The 16,369-nt window shown below is 48.2% G+C and overlaps 1 protein-coding gene across 1 annotated transcript in view; it reads right to left on the bottom strand.

Annotated features, from left to right (window-relative positions):
* PPP1R37 (protein phosphatase 1 regulatory subunit 37) overlaps window positions 1–16,369 on the bottom strand; it is a 1,040,147-nt gene that overhangs the window by 759,060 nt on the left and 264,718 nt on the right. The window contains 1 exon segment of the mRNA XM_030217605.1: window positions 5,383–5,483. Coding sequence (XP_030073465.1) covers window positions 5,383–5,483 — 101 coding nt within the window.

Genomic DNA, 16,369 nt, shown 5'->3' with positions numbered 1-16,369 from the left:
GTACCCCACACATGCTTAGTTGTCAATGGTTCAAGGATACTGTTGCCAACTGCAGAGCTTGGTAGAAGAGAGTTCTGGCTGTATTTGGAGGAGGTCCTTAGCTGGGGATGCTTGGTGATCCTCACCAGCTATACAGCAAGGGTCAGGACTGGTGTTAGACCTGCTTGAGCCCAGATCAGAAAATAAAGGAGGGCCCCCCTCCTCGATTCCTGCCTCCGCTCCAATTTCCCACCTGCCATTACTATCACACCAACAGACCCTCACCAAATACAGAACAAGGGATCACAAATTAGAAACAAAATTTTTTAGACTTGAATGGAAACCCCAAGAAGTTAAACTTGGCATTAATGCAACACTGGAGACATAAAACAGAAATGCATTTCCTTTTCTACTGAACACAATACAAAGACATTTGCTAGGCACATTTCCAAAAGCTAACACATTCCATTTAAAACATTCAAAATAAAATGCTTTGTTTCTACCTTTGTTGGCTAGACATTTTATTTTTCCATCTTGCTGGTTCCAATTTCTCTTCTCTGATTTCCTGTCTGCTAATTCTTCTTCAAGCAGTTGCAGTCCATATTTTTTCTCCTCTCTCCTGTCTTTTCCCTCACTACACCTGCCTCTAACATATTAATCATTCCTTTTTAGCTCTTTTCTGCCTCTCTCTCACTCTTCTTCTCCTCCTTTTTCTTTTCAACTACCTATCAAATTTCCATCTTCTTCTTTCACCCACTAGCTCTTCCATTCCCCATCTCACTCCTTCCCCAGCCCTACATTCCCTTTCATCTTTAATCTACTACCCATTACCATATTTCTACCCTCTGTAATCACTATCCTCTCATTCATTTCCTTGCCACCCCCTCCTGGCCTCTTCCACAGGGTTCTACCATTCCCATCATCTGATCCCTCTTCCTCCCCTCCCCACCCAACCCTCATAGCCTGACATTTCTCTGTCCCTTCTATCTTCCCTCCTGCCCTCTCCCCCATAGTCCAGCATTTTTCTCCCCTCTCCACCTCCTATGTACCTCTCCCTCCCTCTCAACCACACCCGTCCAACATCTCCCCCTCTAATTCCAACTGTCCACCATCTCTCTCTCTCTCCCCCTCCCTTGTGTTCTGGGTCCAACATCTCTCACCCTCCCATGCATCTCTTTCCTCCCCTCTACCATCATGCCCAACATGTCTCCCTCCCCTCCACCCTTTGTCTAACATTTGTCCCTTCCCTCCACCCCTATGTCCAACATTTCTCCATCCCTCCTCATGTAGCATTTCTCCCTCCTCTCCTCACCTATATTCAACATTTCTCCCTTTCTCACCACCTACCCCTCTCCATGCAACATGTCTCCCTCCCTTAAGAACTTCTGCTTCAGCGTCTTCCACTGCTCGGTCCCTGCAGCATTCTTTTTTCGCCCATCGCCGGCAGCGCTGCGATTCATAAAGGCTGCTCCGCTCCCCCTTGTCGTATCCATCCGGCCCTCTCTGATGCACTTCCTGTTTACGTAGGGCCAGATGGATGTGGCAGGGGGGAGCGGAGCTGCCTGTGTGAATCGCAGCGCTGCAGGCGACAGGTGAAAAAAAAGAATGCTGCAGGGACCGAGGCAGCGGTGGGGAGGAGAAGAATTTCAGGCAGGCAACGCTCCCGGATGGCCGGACCTGCAGGAGAAAACGCAGCGAGGGATGTTGTTCGCAGAGGCGTAGCCAGGTTCTGATCTCAGGGGGAGCAGACTTTTAAAAAATAGGCACCGGTTGGTGTCAGCTAGACAGCAGTGTCTGTGTTGTTGCTCAGGTGCTATGGCGGGCAATGATTAATACAGGCTGTCTCTGTTGCGTCCTGCCTACAAGGGAACAGTAAGTTACATCAGGAGGCAGGACGCAGAAGAGGTCCCTGGACTGGCCAGAGCAGGCAACCTGTCTTCTTAACTACAAAATACAAATATTCAGGAATAGCACACACATTCCTTCCACTGCTAGACAGATGGGCTTTTGTTTGTGTAGTGACTGGCAAGGGGGTAACTCCAGGACTGCTCTAGAACCAGTGGCATTCCTAGGGGGGGGCTGACACCCGGGGCGGATCGCCGATGAGCCCTGCCCCCCCCCCCCGGCGAAAGAATCCCCCTGGGTGCACGCCGCTGGGGGGGGGGGGGGGGTGCCGCGCGCGCCTGTCCTTCCTTCGTTCCATGCTCCCTCTGCCCCGGAACAGGAAGTAACCTGTTCCGGGGCAGAGGGAGCATGGAACGAAGGACAGGCACGCGGCGGCACACCCCCCCCCCCCCAGCGGCGTGCACCCGGGGCAGACCGCACCCACCGCACCCCCCTAGGAACGCCACTGCCTAGAACACAAAACTTACCACACCATAACAGCCCTAACCCATCTAGCAGAAGAAACTGCTATATATATTACACTGGACTGTAGAGCACCAATAGACCTACTATTGGGAAACTGGAACAAACTGCACTGTTACACATTCCTACACAGACATTACATGCTAGCAGAATCCTTCACCTCAGTCACACATGCAGAACATGGACAGACCCTCATCTATATAAACATAAGATTAGCCATACTGGGTCAGACCCAGTATCCTGTTTCCAAAAGTGGTCAACCCAGGTCACAAGCACCTGGCAGAAACCCAAATGGGACAACATTCCATTTTACCAATCTAATACAGAATAGGGAGCTACAAAAAACAACAACAACAAAATTGAAATAGAGACCCCCTCACTCTCTGTCCAAGGAAGCCAGACTCTATAAACAGTGCAATACTGGTAGAAAAGAGACAGAAATGCATGTTCTCCTGTACGTTTTACAAAGCAGGTACATCTCAGTCCTTACAAAGTATTAAATAACATTTTCTACCTTTGTTGTCTGGAAATTTGGCTAGTTCCAGTCTTTTTTTCCATGTTCCATGAGTCAGCCTTTCAAATTTTTTTCCAGGTTGGTCTTTCCATTTCTTCTCTCAACTCTTGTCTTCTTCCTTTCCTTCTCTACATCTGTTTGGCACTGATCTGGCATTTTACGTCCCCACTATCAAATAGCTGTGTATAGAGCTGCCACGTGATCCAGTTCCAAAAGAGAGACTTTTCAACCAGTCCTAGTATGAACTCGCATCCCAAATTCATATGGGATTTGCAGTCCCTGATTCTACCCATCAAAATCTGTGCTGCAGTTCATCCAAAATGACTTAAGAAAATGCACTCGGACCCCTCTACTGTCGTTTGAACAATTTATTTTCTCATTTGCTTTGGTCTTGCTGTCTCTTTTCTGTTTTTCTCTGTTTCTTTTGCCTTTACAGGGTCTTTTGCCCATCTGATTTCTTCTGTCTCCAAGTGCACCAACCTTCTTTCCTCTGCACCACTTTTGTCCTGTCCAGCATCTCCCTTCTGTATCTCTTGTCCCTATCCTACCCCCAAGTACAGCATCTGCCATTTCTGTGTCCCCCATCTCCCCCCTTTTTTAGCACAAGCCTACCTGGTCTCCTCATCTCCCCCTTTTCTAGCATCTGCCGTCCAGGTGTCCCCCATCTCTCCCTTTTTCTAGCATTGCCTTGTGTACCCATCTTCCCCCTTTTTCCAGCACTACCCCTGTGTTACCATCTTCTCCCTTTTCCAGCATTACTTCTTTGTCCCCATCTCACCCCTTTTTCACCATTGTCCCCATATCTCCATTCCCCCTTCCAGTGGTGCCCCTCTGTGTCCCTATCTCCTCCTCCCCTTTTCAGTAGTGCCCCTCTGTGTCCCTATCCCCCTCCTTTTCAGTAGAGCCCCTATCTTCCCCCCTTTTCAGTAGTGCCCGTGTCCCCATTTCTTCATTTTCCAGCACTGCCTCTTTGCATTCCAATGTCCCTCTCCTCTCCCTGTCCAGTATTGACTGTGTGTCCTTCTCCCTCCCTGTCCAGCATTTACCCTTCTCTCTCCCCATGTTAACCTTCTTCCCCGTCTCTTTCAGCACTCCCCATCCTCCTTGGGGCCACATATCTCCCTGGCCTGCTCCCATGGTCCATCCTTTGGCAGCTCCAAGGAGGTTTAATAGACAGGAGGCCAAGTGACATCAAAATGTTGGAAACCAATTAGGCCAATCTCACTTCCCCCTTCCCCACGCAGCTATCATTGCTGTACTCTCAAAACAAAACAAGCAAACCTAAGAGCTGCTACATCCACGTTGTCACTCTTTATTGTTTAAAAAACAACTCCTTTATCCTCCACCTTTTAAGACACTGCCTATCCTGCTAGACAGTGATGGCACAAGGAAAGCAAGTTTGGTCCAGTGAAGACTAACTCAAATTAACCTGTTTATTAGCTGGGCCCTAGTATTACTATCTTAAAAATGCAACCATGCCATGCCTCTGTAGCTACGTTCCACTAATGTTAAACAGTTAACTGGATTTCTTGAAAGGATTATATAAACATAGGATGCATGACTAGGGGCACAAACATACACTTATTTATTCAATATCACAATTCCTCATGTAGAGCCACAAAACAACTTTTTAGGGCAGTGTTCCTTTTATTATTGACCAGATAGAGATAAGAGTTTCCAGTTTTGGCACAATATAAGTCATCACAAGAATAAAATATAAGAAAACCAGTGGACCGGACTCCATACTGATGCCTAACAAAGGCGATTCATGTTTTGAAATCCCCGCATCCCCGCTAGACGCACCTACGCGGTCCGGGGAGCGAATCCTCGCGCCCTCGCCCTCCGACGCCATAAGCCACGTGGAGACCGAACGGGGAACCCCCTGCCCGCTATAAAAAGGTAAAATTACCTACTTCTTGCTCCGAGCTGTAACGAACTGGTGTCCCAGTGAGCAGCTGCAACAAACGTTGAAATAAACGGTGAAATAAACGCCCTTAAGAACGTCAAAAAATTTTTTTTTTTTTTTAACGGAGCCAGCGGGAGGGGGGAGAAAAGGAGGGACCTGGCACCACCAGGTTTGCACTTGCTCAAAAAGAGCCCTCAACCCCAGGTACTCAACAAAACCTAAAAATTAGGCTTGGAGACCTAGCCAGAGCTGCTGCTGTGTGTGACCACCACCTGCTGAGATAGAGAACATACTGAGGAGTTTCCGGCAGCACATGACCACATATAGGGAGGCAAAAGGATTGCTCTCTATCTCCACCTGCTGGTAGATGGACACAACCCACCAGTCTATTGATTGATTAGCATGATGATATGGAAAAAGACATTTGCAAATTGACATCCAGAGGGAATGAAGAAGACAGCTGACTGGAAAAGGCATTGATAAAGAACCAATATCAATACCAAAAAACATAAGCACCATAAGCTGAAGATAAAGTCCAGTTCTGCCATATTTCATCTTTCAATGCGATACTGTAACTCTGAAGGCTGTTACCCAGCCAAATACCATCAACACTTACATCCTCATCCAAGTTGGTCTGCTCTAGGTCCACAAGTTTGAACTGGACTCGTTTGAAAATCTCTTCTAGCACCTCACAGGCTTTGTAATCCAGCTTCTCTCCTGGAACAAAAAACAACAATGAGTCAAGCTACTCCTGAGTACAGAATCCCAGCATCCACAGGCAAGTCAATCCCATGTAACCTACACAGCAGTGAGAACTTTCCTCAAATATGCACATTCAGCATAAAAGTGAAAAGGACGTTTTAAAGAAGCTTGTCCAACCTGCAGCCCATGGGGCCAGAACTCTGCCCCAAACTCATTTTCTTGGCCCACAGAAGCTCTAAGTCCTCCGATATAATTTGTTTCTCTCCCATGACTGGTCTAACCGGGACCTTGAAACACGCAGTACCGGAAGTTGAGCTGCTCCCACGGTATAAAGTCTCGTGAGACTTTATACTGTGAGATCAACCTCAACTTCCAGTGTAGCACAGCTCAACCTCATGGTGAAGCCAGTCGCAGCAGAGAAGCAGGGATCTATCTCATCAGAGAACTTCACCTGGAGCGTCTGCGGACCATTCATGGCAGGGAAGCAAGTCTTCATCGAAGCAATCAGGTGAGGGGAACGAGATAGGGTGAAGGCAGATACATATGAGAGGGAGAATGGGTAAAAGATTGATGGGGGCATGGGTGAGAGAGAGAAAGAAAGAATGAATTTGTTGGCAAGGATCAAAACATCTAGCACAGCTGAGTTTAAACATGGTTTGGACTAGTTTCTGGAAGGAAATTCTATTAACAATTATTAGCCAGGCACACTTATGGATGAGTATGCAAAAGTATTCCAACCGAGCACACACATCCAAACGGTAGTATCTGGAGAAGGTATGCAAGGAAGACCATGTCACCACCCCATATATTTCCTCCAGGGAGAGCAGATGGGCTTCTACCCAGGAAGTCGCAACAGCTCGGGTAGAATGTGCCCAGAATGTGGCCGGAAGTGGCTTACCCGCTCTGCCGAACACCTTTGGCTGAAATTCCGTGCCCATGCTGACTTCATGCATTTCAAATTCTTGCTGACCTCCATCCCGTCTGATCTTTCACTTGCCAAACAGGACTACTACATCCAGTTGACAAATTCTCTTAGCTGAAACTCTCGACATCTCTTTGCCACACTGAACTCTCTTCTCAAAGTGCCTTCACCTCCAACTCCCCCTTCACTTTCTCACCAGACTCTGGCTGAGTACTTTCATAGTAACATAGTAGATTACGCCTAAACTCCTCCCCAGGAACTCCATTCACTGGTTCAATCTCTACCTGCACCCTTCTCCTCCACCGCTAACTCTGCTAAGGGGTCACTGGCCCTCTTTTGCCACTTCATTGTACAAGGTCCTGTATGGGCAATTTGTGTTTGTGTAGCTGCAGGAGAACTGGAGGCACGTGAGCTGTTCTTGGGGATGCCCGATACTCTCACTGCAGTCAACTGATTTCTTCAGGAGAGTTGCCTGAGTTTTGTTCTCCCTGGCGCTTCTCAGGCTTCATCTGGTCTCTCCAGGGCACATTTCTGCTGGCTTGAAGTTTCCTAGGATTACGATGCAGGGCATCTTCTCAATCAGTGGCATTCCTGGTGTGGGAACCAGGAAAGCCACTGAAGAAATCACTTGACTGCAGTGAGAGTATCGGGCATTCTGAAGAACAGCTCACCTGCAGCTACACAAACACAAACTGCCCAAGCAGGACCTTGTAGAATGAAGTGGCAAAAGAGGGCCAGTGACCCCTCAGCAGAGCCTGACCGCCCCTGTCCCCACCGGCAGGAAGTCAGAAGCACGTAGTCAAAAGCAAGGCAGGAGGGTTCCCCTGCACCTGCTTTTTTTTTTTTTTTAAGAATCCAGAGCCAAAGAAACAGGGGGGGAACCATCACAGATGCCCCCTCCCTGGGAAACCCCGGATCTGCTTCATGGAGGAGAGAAGCGCCAAAAAGAGAGACAGGTAAGAAACAGTCTGTCCTGCCAGCCCGACTCAAGCTCTTGCAAGATGACCACCGAAGCCCTGCCAGTACCATGAAGAAAAACCACTCCATGTGTTGAACAAGCAAGGCCTTCACAAGTACTATCTCAAGACTTTGATGCGAGCCTGCACCACCACCTGGGGAAAGAGCAGCCGCTGCACACCGTATCCAACCGCAGGAGCAGCATATAAATACCCTGCAGGCAACCCCATGAAAATGAAAGCAAAACCTTAGGAAGTAAAACTACAAATTAAAGGAAAGTGAACACTCACCCCAGGGTGCCATCAGAAGTCCTGCCTGCGTCCCACTGAAGCCCAAGACAAAAAGCCATCCTCTCCTCCAACAGCCCTGATAACTGGGAGCACCAGTATCTTTCCTGAAGCCAGTTGAGGGCTTAAAGCAAAATGCCCAAAGACCTGGCTCTTTTTTTTTTTAAGGAGTTGAAGTTCCACAGCATGGAGGAAGGAGAATGGAGAAGGGCAAGAGAAGGCAGAAGGGTTGGGGAAGGACCTGGGGTGACCAGGTGTATCCCCTAAAGAAGGCACAGCTCAGCTGCACACCCCATAGATCTACTGAACTGGGAGACCCAGAACAGGAGCTGTAATCACATGAGACCAGGAGCTCATGAGAGACGGTCCATCTGCCTGCTAGAGACTGAGAATTCTTGCTGACCAAGAAGAATTCCATCCCATAAGACTACTACTACTACTTATCAGTTCAGTTCACCTCCACCTGCTGGTAGATGGTTACAACCCACAAGTCTCTGGAGTCATCTGCTGCCAACACTAAGGAACAGACCTGATACAAGGGTATTTAGGTCCCTGTTTACTAAGGTGCGTTATCACTTTTAACACACCCACAATTAGCGTGCGTGCTAACCATGTAGGCGCCTATAGGGATATTGTAGGTTAATGTGCATACATAGTTAACACATGTTAAAAATGCTAACGCGCCTATAACGTAGCTTAGTAAACAGGGCCCTTAATTTGTTTCATCTGATCTGTAGCCCATTTATTGTATATAAAATGCAAATCAATAAATTTATGCACCCTTGACAAGCGCTGAATTTTGTACATCCCTTTCAATTAACTTTCTGTCCTTATCTACTTCCTACTCCAAAAATCTGACAATTAAACTGAACATTCATGATAAATTCAACATCACCCCACCCAGAATACAATTTTTAATATTTTCATATATACAGCTTATTCATAATGGGGTAGTTCTCTAAGAAGCCACCTAGTTTTAGGCAGCAGGATCATTGTAAATAGCAGTATTCTGGCCACTTACTCAGGCAAATTATTTCTTCTAGCATTGTTGCAGGAATTACCACTATCGTTAGCAGAATCTGTGGTACCTCAGGAGTCAAACACCACACACCAGAATGAGAGAGAAGTCTTCTTTATTTGCCAGCAAACAAAGTAGGACATCAGCACTAGGTCTCTTCTTCTCTTTCTCAGCTCTCTGTGTCTTGTGGCTTCTGGCTCAGCTCCTTCTCTTCTTCTGTTGTCTCTCCTCTAACGTAAGCTGCTTCAGCTCCCAGTTATATAGGGTCCTACACCTCTCTAGCCCCCCTTTCTCACCAGATGGTAAAGAATAGATTGATTACCCTGCCTTGAACTAATTATTACTTACACATTACTTAAAAAATCAGTTACATAGGTTTGAGATATTTCCTAAACTGACCTATGACCTGGGGTCTCTCACACTAGACAATGTGGCACCTATCTCTTGCATTTTATTATTATTAAATTCTCATATTCCCAGTCATAGCTTCATACTAACTGCTAACTGGACTCTGGCATTCATTAAGGGGTCAAGGGCCAATCTTGCTTAATAGCACACATACATGATTTGTTATTACTTTCAGAAAACCAGTCCTTCATTTAGCTATTCATCAAGGAGATGACTTGACTTTCCCTGACCTCTTTCACCTAGCTTCCTACACAGAACTAGCTAGGACTGTGGATAATTCAAACCAGATGATGACCCCTTAAACTGCAGACAAAGCTTCACTTGAAAAGTCAGTCAAAGATGTAACACTGAATTGAAAAGATATTCTACATAGAAATAGAACTTATTAATTACACAGAATAAAACATATTCTAAAATAAGCAGAAATCAGAATTCCTTATAAGACAAAATATAAATCATCTAGAATTATTTATCTCTACTCTATCTTCTTCTAAACAGCATTAACCTAATCCTTTAAACTGCCTGCAATATGCCTTACTTATAATGGTATCCAGATGTGGTAAATAATTACTTCTCTCTGACCTTTCTAACCTCTAGTCTAGCAAAAGCTAGACTTCTGAGTAAATTAAACCCAGATGGCATTCCTCCACTTTACAGGACTGAACCAAATTTAAACACCAAATTAATATGATTTCTTTGCCCAGGCTGTCTCATTCCCCCCTTTGAGACTAAAATCAGCTTATGCAGAGATAAGTCTCACAACTCAACTCTTCTTTCTTCCTAACCTAAAACAAATACAGCAAACTAATTAAGCAATAATATTCCAACAGTCTGTGCTAGTCACAGATTACTCTAATATAATGTTCTCAGTCTTTGAGTTCTTATACCAGTTGGGATAGAACCTCAACTGACAAGGATCAAGCTCTCAAATTCCAGGAAAGCCAGAATCAGGCAAGAAAGAGTCTCAGTATGAAGCCGAAGTCCAGCAGCTCCTGCGGTATGCAGTTGACCCTTCTTTTCAGCTAGTAGATTCTTTGGTTCGGGTCAAGCGCAACTTCAATGGCTCCGCGGGATCACTTTCTGCTCTCCACTGTTTAGGCTCCGTCTGATCCGTGCTGGGCTCAGTTTGGTCAGCAGACTTGATTCGAGACCAATGGACCCATGGAGTTATCCCTGCGACCTTCACAGCTGTAGGGGTAGAAAGCAAAACAGTAAAAGGTCCTTTCCACCGGGGCCCCAAAGGCTGAAGCCTCCAGTCTTTCACCCAAACTCTATCCCCTGTCAGGAAGGAATGTACCTGAGCCTGGAAGGGGACAGGGTTTATTTCTCTCACATAAGACTGAAGCTCAGAAATTATCCGGCCCAAGAGGGCTACCTGCTCCTGCACCTGGGCAGACCCTAAAGTCCCTATGTCTCCCTTAATTCCCTGCAAAATGGCTGGGGGCTTCCCATACACAATTTCAAAGGGAGAGAGGGCTGTCCCTTTAGTTGGGGTGCATCGGAGGCGGAAGAGGGCTAGTGGCAATGCCTGTGGCCATTTCAGTTGGGTTTCCTGACAAATCTTTGCTAGGCTATTTTTCAAGGTTCTGTTTGCCCGCTCAACCTGCACTGAACTCTGGGGACGGTAGGCACAATGCAATTTCCAGGTAATGCGCAATGCGCGGGACAGGGCCTGAAGTGTGGCTTCAACAAAGGCGGGACCATTCTCTGAGCCTATGGCAAGGGGCAGTCCATACCTGGGGATGACATCCCTAAGGAGGGCTCGAGCTACTTCTGTGGCTTTCTCAGTGACTGTAGGGTATGCTTCCACCCACCCAGAGAAAGTGCAGACCATGACCAAGAGGTATCGGAGCCTACCGCTCCTGGGCATTTCTGTGAAGTCTATGACTAGGGACTCAAAGGGTGTTAGTCCTCTGGACTGAACTCCTGGTGGAATACGGGGTCCCTGATGAGCATTATTCTGGGCACAGAGAGTACATCGGGCAGAGGCAGTGGCAACCAGACTATCCAATCCTTCCAGCACCACTACTCGACTGAGTAGGCGGGCTAGTGCTGTTTTCCCTAAGTGTGACAGGTCATGAGCTTGAGACACTACAGGCCAAGCTAGGTGGCGTGGCACCAGAACTCTGGTATCAGGGAGATGTAACCAGCCATCAGGTCTGCTTACTGCACCTTCTTCTTGAGCCCATTTCTCTTCCGTTTGGGTGTACATAGGCGTCCATTCTTGCAGTCGAATTTGGAACAGGGGGGTCACAGTACCTGCTGGGGGTCCTCGAGCAGCTTCCTTGGCCACCCGATCAGCATGGCGGTTCCCTCGGGCCACTGGAGTATCTGTCCTTTGGTGTCCCCGGCAGTGAATGACAGCTACCTTCTTAGGGGCCCAAACGGCCTCTAGCAACTGAAGTATTTCAGGCCCATACTTAACAGGTTGGCCTGCGGCATTTATGAGTCCCTTTTCCTTATACAAAGCTCCATGAGCGTGTAGAGTTCTGAAGGCATACTTGGAATCAGTATAAATGTTGGTCACCAGTCCTGCTGCTAGCTCCAGAGCTCGTATGAGGGCCACAAGTTCTGCTTTCTGGGCTGAAGTTCCTTGGGGCAGGGATCTTGCTTCTATCACCTTGTCCTCTGTCACCACAGCATAGCCTGCCAATCGCTTGGAGTTCTCCACGTAACTACTTCCCATCTGTGAAATAAATTACATCTGGGTCCCTCCAAGGAACATCTTTAAGATCTGGTCGACTGGAGTACACTTCATCCATGGTTTGGATACAGTCATGATCAGGTGGTCCCTCAGATACTGGCAAAAGAGTGGCGGGATTGAATGTAGCCACTGTTTCCAGGTGTATCCGTGGATTCTCACATAAGCTGGCTTGGTACTTAACCATGCGGCTATTTGTAAACCAGTGGTTGCCCTTGTACTCCATGAGGGTGAGAACTGCGTGGGGGACTTTAACAACCAGTTCTTGCCCCAAGGTCAACTTGTCAGCTTCCTGGACCAGTAAGGCTGTTGCTGCAATGGCCCTTAGGAAGGCTGGCCATCCTTTAGCCACTCCATCCAGCTGTTTAGACAGGTATGCAACAGGCCTCTGCCAGGATCCCATCATCTGGGTCAGCACACCCAGAGCAACCCCCTGTCGCTCGTTGACATACAGAGAGAAAGGTTTCTCCACATCAGGAAGGCCTAACGCAGGGGCTTGGAGTAGGGCTTTCTTTATGGCGATGAAGGATTGTTGAGCAATAGGTCCCCATTCAAATGGTTCCTTTTCACCCCCCTTTGTGGCCTGGTAAAGGGGTTTCGCCATCAGTGCAAAATTCGGAATCCAAATTCTGCAGAATCCGGCTGCTCCCAGAAATTCCCTAACTTCCCTTCTGGACTTGGGTTGGGGAATTGCAGCAACCGCTTGCTTCCTACTGACATCCAGTCTCCGACTTCCCTGGGAAATGCAGAAGCCCAGATACTTCATTTCTGACTGACAGAGTTGGGCCTTCGAGCGTGAGACCTTATAGCCGCATCCAAGAGTAACTCCAGCAATTCTCTGGTAGCCTCGAAACACTCTTCCTGGGTCACTGCTGCAATCAGGAGATCATCTACATACTGGAGTAAAACTCGCCTGGAAGGCTCAGCCTTAAAAGTCTTAAGGTCCTGTCCTAGGGCAGTCCCAAAAATGGTGGGGGAGTTCTTGAACCCCTGTGGCAGGCGGGTCCATGTATACTGAAGCTTCCGTCCTGTTACTGGGTTTTCCCATTGAAAGGTGAAAAGCAGTTGACTGGCGGGGGCCACCCGAATACAAAAGAAGGCATCTTTTAGGTCCAGTGTCGTGAAATGGGTAGCTCCAGAAGGTATCAATCCCAGCAGGACATATGGATTAGGCACTACAGGGTGTAATGAAATAGTGGATTTGTTGACCACTCGCAAGTCTTGGACTGGCCGGTAGTCCTCAGTCCCTGGCTTCTGAACTGGCAACAGTGGCGTATTCCATGGAGACTGGCATGGTCGAATAATTCCATGGGATAACAGACGATTCAGATGTGCTTGAATCCCTTCCAGAGCCTTTCGGGGAATTGGGTATTGGCGAAGACGGATTTGCCGGGCACCCGGAAGTAAATCTACATGGACAGGAGGAATATTTCGGGCCAACCCTGGGGGATTATCTTCTGCCCATACCCCATTGACCTGGAAGCTGTCGGCCAGGGGTAGGTCAACTTGGCCATGCAACTGATGCAGCCGCCATTCTTCTTCAAGGGGGCAGCAGAAACTCAATATGCCCTTAGGGCTGGATGTCGGGGGCCGAAAGGAGACTGAAGTCTGGCCATCTGAGTCAAAGGAAATTTGGGCCCTAAGCTTGGACAGCAGGTCCCGGCCTAACAAAGGGATTGGACAGTCTGGCATATACAGGAATTCATGAGTGACTGTGTGTGAGCCTAATTGGCATCTACGGGTCGTCAGGAAGGGCCTCCGGTTCTGCACCCCCGTGGCTCCCACTACTCGGACAGTTTTTCCAGACACAGGCGCTAATCGCTCCGTCACAACAGAATGTTCAGCTCCTGTATCAATCATGAATGGAATTGAGCGGCTCCCTATGGTTAGCTTGACCATGGGTTCCTGGGAGCCCAGTTTGTAGGAACCCGGTCTGTCCTATTCATCCCATTCTGCCATCTCGGCTATCCCAATGATGTCAGATTCAGAAGGCTCATACCTTCCCTCTCGAACTCGGCTTCCTCGATCTCCTGGTCCCCTTCTCAGTCCCTGGCGCCTCTGGGGGCATTCATCTTTCCAGTGCCCTCTTTCCTTGCAGTAGGCGCACTGATCCCTCTCCAATCGTGGTCTGGGATTCTCCCCTCGTGGCCGGGATTGATTGAAGGAATCTCGAGGCCGGGCTGGTGGTCCGGGGTCCCACTTTGGCTTCCCTTTGGCTAGAGGTCGACCTCGGTTAAGGGTGGAATTAGTAATGGCTGCCGCCAAAAGGTCGGCCTTCTTCTGCATCTTCCGGTCAGCCTCTCGGCGCATCTCCTGATCCCTATTAATGAAAACCTTTGTTGCGATCTCAATTAGCTGGGTGGTATTCATCCCTGCGAATCCCTCCTGACGCTGCAGCTTCTTCCGGATATCTGGCATACTCTGGGCCACCAATGCACTATTCACCATTCTCTGGTTTTCTAGTGCCTCAGGGTCAAATGGGGTGTATGTTCTGTAGGCTTCAATTAGTCGCTCTAAAAAGGCCCCAGGGGATTCAGTTGCCCCTTGGAGAATTTCAGAGACCTTTGCCAGATTAATGGGCCTCTTTATGCCTTTCTTCATACCTTCCAGCAAGTCCCGGCAATAGCCAGACAACAGTTCATAGTGCTGCCCATTATTTGGATCCCAAGCTGGAGCTGCGCGAGGGAACCGAGTTCTAACCCATTCCTCTAGGTCCTGTGTCCCCTCAGGGGCACGCGCTCGCGTGATGGCCTCAGCATTTTGTAAAATCTTCCGCCTCTCCTCAGTTGTGAAGAGGGTCAGGAGAAGTTGTTGACAATCAGTCCAAGTTGGATTATGGGTGGCCATAATGCTAGCCACTAGGTCCACCACTGCCTGAGGCTTTTCAGTATAAGAGGGGTAATGCGTCTTCCAATTCAGGAGATCGGTGGTTGTGAAGGGTACATACTGGTAGGCCTGTATAACCTGACCCTGATTATTAGGATCAGGTCGAGTGGTGGTTACCTGGCGGAGTGGCAGAGCTCTCGAGGAGGTGGGAATGGAACCTGAGGTAGAGCTAGGAGCTACCCTCTTATCATGCTCAAAGGTGATTGCAACAGGTCTAACCCATTCAGGGGAGGCGTGTTGAACCCCTGAGGGATGGGGAGGGGTACTCATAGACTGAGAGGTGATCACAGGTGATTCAGTCCATTGAAAGGGATGCTGGGCCCCTGATGAGTGGGGAGGGGTACTAGAGGGAAAGGCTGGGCTGTCGGGAGTTGAGGAGACAGGGAGTGGAGCCCAAAGCGGGTCTTGGGAGGTTAACAGGGAAGAATGTGGCAGAGGAGGGTAGATGCCGGGTGAAAAGTCCAACCTAGGATGTGGCGGGGTTTGCACAGAATGGGAGGAACTATCCGGAGAAGCCTGTACTGGAGAGGCTTGGGCTGGACGCCGTGGATCTCTGGGGGTGGAGCGGAACCCCAACAATGGGCCATAAGGTGGTGGCTCAAGATCTGAGGGGTCATCAGAGAGTATGGGTTTCTCGGACAGGGTAGGGGCGGAAGCCATCGATTGGGTGGTAGGCTTCCTGGGGCTCTTTCCCTCCTCCAGTTTAGATTTTCTAATAATCTTTCTTTGAACGCGGCCCAGCATGAACTTTACTGGGGATCCCATATAAGTTTTCAACCAAGAGGGAGGGTCAGTAACAAGGCTGTCCCAGGAATCTATATAGGGGAGTTGTTCAAGATATTCTGGTTCTCCTACAACTATGCTGTAGACCTTCCGGATTACTTCAATATCTAAGCTGCCACTAGGGGGCCACCCGACTCCCATAGATGGCCACTCAACTTCACACAAGGTTCTTAGAGTACTTAAGCTTAAAGTCTGTCCATAATCATTAACTAAAAATCCTTTCTTAAAATTCTTAAGCATACAATCTAGGGGAGTAGTAGTTTGTCTAGATGATGTCCCTCCCATAATGCTTACAGTTACAACACACAGAAAGGAAGGGAAATTTTTGGAAGTGTGGTAAGGGGTCCACACATCCAGAGACAAAAAGGTAAACAAACAACAATCGCTTCCTTCCGTCGCTGGCCAGTTGAACTCGCGTTAACTGGAACCGCAGCTATAAGAAGTCCACACTCATTTAATCATTCATGCATCACACACATACTGTACAAAAAATCCCACCCAACAATTTCAGATTTCTCAGATACAGGTAAGCTCTGGCGGTTTCCCTGCTAGTCCCCACTAGACTAGAAGGTACTAAGGCCTTCGCTGAGAGTTGATCAGACTCCCCTTCCCTCAACTTTTGAGGGGCTGGTTTACAGTTTCCTAGCTAGGATTACAATACAGAATACATACCCGGTCAATGTTCCTCAGTCAGTTGGGTGCCAGAAATTGATGCAGGGTTCGGGATCCCACTTCTGACATCAAGAATTGTTGCAGGAATTACCACTATTGTTAGCAGAATCTGTGGTACTTCAGGAGTCAAACACCACACACCAGAATGAGAGAGAAGTCTTCTTTATTTGCCAACAAACAAAGTAGGACATCAGCACTAGGTCTCTTCTTCTCTTTCTCAGCTCTCTGTGTCTTGTGGCTTCTGTCTCAGCTCCTTCTCTTCTTCTG

This window comes from Microcaecilia unicolor, chromosome 11 (genome assembly GCF_901765095.1).
Source record: "Microcaecilia unicolor chromosome 11, aMicUni1.1, whole genome shotgun sequence".
Taxonomy (NCBI): domain Eukaryota; kingdom Metazoa; phylum Chordata; class Amphibia; order Gymnophiona; family Siphonopidae; genus Microcaecilia; species Microcaecilia unicolor.
The sequence above is the reverse complement of the archived record's forward strand: the minus strand, read 5'-3'. Positions and strand labels throughout refer to the sequence as shown.